This window comes from Panthera tigris, chromosome X (genome assembly GCF_018350195.1).
Source record: "Panthera tigris isolate Pti1 chromosome X, P.tigris_Pti1_mat1.1, whole genome shotgun sequence".
Classification (NCBI taxonomy): domain Eukaryota; kingdom Metazoa; phylum Chordata; class Mammalia; order Carnivora; family Felidae; genus Panthera; species Panthera tigris.
In genome coordinates this window covers 48,816,672-48,820,541 of record NC_056677.1, presented here as the reverse complement: position 1 = coordinate 48,820,541, position 3,870 = coordinate 48,816,672, and the positions used below count along the sequence as shown (strand labels likewise).

Genomic DNA, 3,870 nt, shown 5'->3' with positions numbered 1-3,870 from the left:
CAGTCCCAGCAGCATAGGTAAGGTGGAAGGAGCTCCATTCCAGGGAGGAGGAGGACACTTTCTTTCCCTGAGCCCATTTTCCATAGGTGGCCCCCTTTTAGCAATTTTTAAGGTAAATTTTGACCCCAGTGTGTTTTTAGAATAAAAGGAAAGAACGTCAGAGGAAGCTATGCCAAAGTGAGGCTGCGCAAAGCGCAGGAAAGTCAGTTAGAGGGTGGCGCCTTTTTTAAAAGAAGATTCCATCTCCACCCTAAAGCTCAGGCCGTACCACACCCCACCTCCACGTTTTCCTCCCTCTGTCCTCCTCCCTTTCCCCCACCCCAGCCCCCCACTCCCAGCACGATCGGATCGCTTTTAAACCAGGTAACTGCTTCTGTCTCCTCAGCAGCTCCGGGAGCCCCTGAGTAGAGGGGGTGGAGCCCGCATTGGTCTCTGGCTGAGCTCATGGTGGGAGGGGTCCTGAGGGCGCTAATGGCGCACAGCCGCCATGATGCTGGCCAGATCATTCACAGAAATCCCTGTCTCATTCCATCTACAGTCGCAGCTCCATTCCAGACCTTTCTTCTCAGGCCGGGCGGTGAGCTGATGGCCCAAGTTCGGGAAACTTCCTTGTCTTCCAGCTCTTTGGTCCGCTAGAGCTCGGGCGGTGGGGGAGGAGCCTCGCCCGAGGAGGTGGCTGAAAAGGCGGGGAAAATGGAGAAGGAGGCGGTAGGGGAGGCAAAGATGTGTTCAGGCCAGGGAGCTGAGGAGGTGAAGCTGGAGCCTTTACAAGAGCGTAAGCCTGCTTCGGAGGAGAACTTGACGTGGAGTGACAGCGGCGGCGATAAGGAGGTGCTCCCTTCAACCCCACCTCGCTGTTACAGCAGCTCTTCTCCCCTTTGCCCGCGCCGCAAGCCCCGCCCTCGGCCCCAGCCCCGGGCCCGAGCCCGAGCCCTGCCCGGGCCCTCGGCCCCACCCCAGCCTCCAGCCCCTCAGCTTCTGACCCGGCCCCAGTCCTGGCGCAGATCGCGGCGTAGATCCCGGCCTGGGTCTAGGCCCCAGATGCTGCAAAGCTATTCTCCTGACCTAGGTGGCTCTGCGGATCGAGGTGGCTTAGGGGACTGGTTGCTGGAGGTGGAGTTTGATCAGGGTCCTACAGGCTGCTCTCATGTGGAGAGCTTTAAAGTGGCTAAGAACTGGAGGAAGAACCTGCGGTTGATCTACCATCGTTTCGTTTGGAGTGGGACCCCAGAAACTAGGAAACGTAAGGCAAAGTTGTGCTTCTGTCATGTATGTAGTACCCATATGAACAGACTCCACTCTTGTCTCTCCTGTGTCTTTTTTGGCTGCTTTACTGAGAAACATATTCACAAACATGCAGAAACAAAACAGCATAATTTAGCTGTAGACCTCTATCATGGGGTTATATATTGCTTTATGTGTAAGGATTATGTATATGACAAAGACATAGAACAGATTGCCAAGGAAACAAAAGAGAAAATTCTGAAATTACTAACTTCCATCTCAACAGATGTTTCTCAACAGCAGTGTATGACATCAGGTGTTGAAGAGAAACATTCAACCTGTGAGTCAAAGGAACAGGAGCCAAAATTGGTGAAACCCAAGAAAAAGAGGAGGAAAAAGTCAGTCTGTACTGTAGGCCTGAGAGGGCTAATCAATCTTGGGAACACGTGCTTTATGAATTGTATTGTCCAGGCACTTACCCATATTCCTTTATTGAAAGATTTCTTTCTCTCTGACAAGCATAAATGTGTAATGACAAGCCCCAGCTTGTGTCTTGTCTGTGAAATGTCTTCTCTTTTTCATGCAATGTACTCTGGGAGCCGAACTCCTCACATTCCTTATAAGTTATTGCATCTAATATGGATTCATGCAGAACACTTAGCAGGATATAGGCAGCAGGATGCCCATGAGTTCCTTATCGCAATATTAGATGTGCTGCATAGACACAGCAAAGATGATAGTGTTGGGCAGGAGGCCAATAACCCCAACTGCTGTAACTGCATCATAGACCAAATCTTTACAGGTGGCTTGCAGTCAGATGTCACATGTCAAGCTTGCCATAGTGTCTCTACCACAATAGACCCATGCTGGGACATCAGTTTGGACTTGCCTGGCTCTTGTGCCACATTCAGTTCCCAGAGTCCAGAGGGAGCTGACAGCACAGTGAGTAGGGATGACCACATACCAGGTATTCCCTCACTCACAGATTGCCTACAGTGGTTTACAAGGCCAGAGTACCTAGGAAGCAATGCCAAAATCAAATGCAGTAGTTGCCAAAGCTATCAGGAATCTACCAAACAACTCACGATGAAGAAATTACCTATCGTGGCCTGTTTTCATCTCAAGCGATTTGAACATGTAGGTAAACAGAGGCGAAAGATTAATACTTTTATCTCCTTTCCCTTGGAGCTGGATATGACTCCATTTTTGGCCTCCACTAAGGACAGCAGAATGAAGGAAGACCAGCCACCGACAGATTGTACACCCAATGAGAATAAGTATTCCTTGTTTGCAGTGATTAATCACCATGGAACTTTGGAAAGTGGACACTATACCAGCTTTATCCGGCAACAAAAAGACCAATGGTTTAGCTGTGATGATGCCATCATCACCAAGGCTACCATTGAGGACTTACTCTACAGTGAAGGGTATTTACTGTTCTATCACAAACAGGGTCTAGAGAAAGAATAGTCTTACAAGACACTTACCAGAAAAAAAAAGGAAATGAATATACAAGGATCCTGAAATGACACATAAACCTACCTGGAATGGACAATGACAATACCCATACAACAACAAGCACCTCTTGAAGTTTCGCAAAAACCTACCTGGCATTGACAATGACAAATAGCACCTATATGACAAGTAGCACCTTGATATAAAGAACCTATTTTACCATGGTTTATGGGTCTGTAAGAGGAAAAAAAAAATACTAACTAGTGACCATTCAGCCTTAAGAAATAGGGTGGGGGGGAGAAGAGGTTGAAAATGGTCACATAAAACATAATTAAATGAACACATTGTTTTAGATGGGGAGAGTGGGAATGGAGATGTTCCACCACTGCTGTATGTCATTTGTTTCTACAAAAATACCATGTGAAATCAGGGAGTATTTGTACATCAACAAAAAGCTTCACAATTGGTATTCTAGCTGTGGCTGATTAGTCAAATGGTTTGAAAAAAAGAATATTGAAAAAAAATTTTTAAAGCCTTACAAGAAAATATTTAAAAAGAAGAAAACTTTTTTTTTAATTTTAAAAGCAAATGTTTCTAAATGTTGAAAAATTTAAGTTAAATATTTTAAAAGAAATTTTTTAAAATTTAAGTTTTTTTAATTTAAAATTTCAAAATTATTTAAGGCTTAAAAATACATTTTTCTTAGTTTAGAAAAGGTAAAATGAATAAAACAAGGACAAAGATAAAAAATGAAAGTTTACAAAAAAGTTAAAGTGAAATTTAAAGTTTTAGAAGTAAAAAGTTAAAGGGGAATGGAGCTCTTAAAAGTTAAATAAAATGTTTATATTAAACATTTTAAATTAGACCATAAAATACACGTGTTGAAAAATGAGAAGTTAGCAAAATTCACGAAGAGCTTAAGAAATAAAATTTCCAAAAATATAGAATGGGATGAAAATTCAAATTTAAGTTTACAGAAATATTTTAAAGAAAGAAAATTTAGAACAAGACAAGAAGACAAAATTAACTTTTTTTAATTAAAAAAAAATTAGGGGTGCCTGGGTGGCTGTTGGTTAGGCATCTGACTCTTTATTTCAGCTCAGGTCATGATTTCACAGTTCGTGGGCCTGAGCCCCAAGTCAGGCTCTGCACTCACAGTACAGAGCCTGCTTGGTATTCTCTCTCTCTCTC

The 3,870-nt window shown here is 43.7% G+C and overlaps 1 protein-coding gene across 1 annotated transcript; it reads left to right on the top strand.

Moving 5' to 3' along the window:
* The first annotated feature begins 585 nt into the window (after positions 1-585).
* Positions 586-3,105, top strand: USP51 (ubiquitin specific peptidase 51). Its single transcript, XM_015544191.2, is given in 1 exon segment — positions 586-3,105. A coding segment is annotated over 1 exon segment (2,109 nt). The 3' UTR covers positions 2,695-3,105.
* Positions 3,106-3,870: the final 765 nt, after the last annotated feature.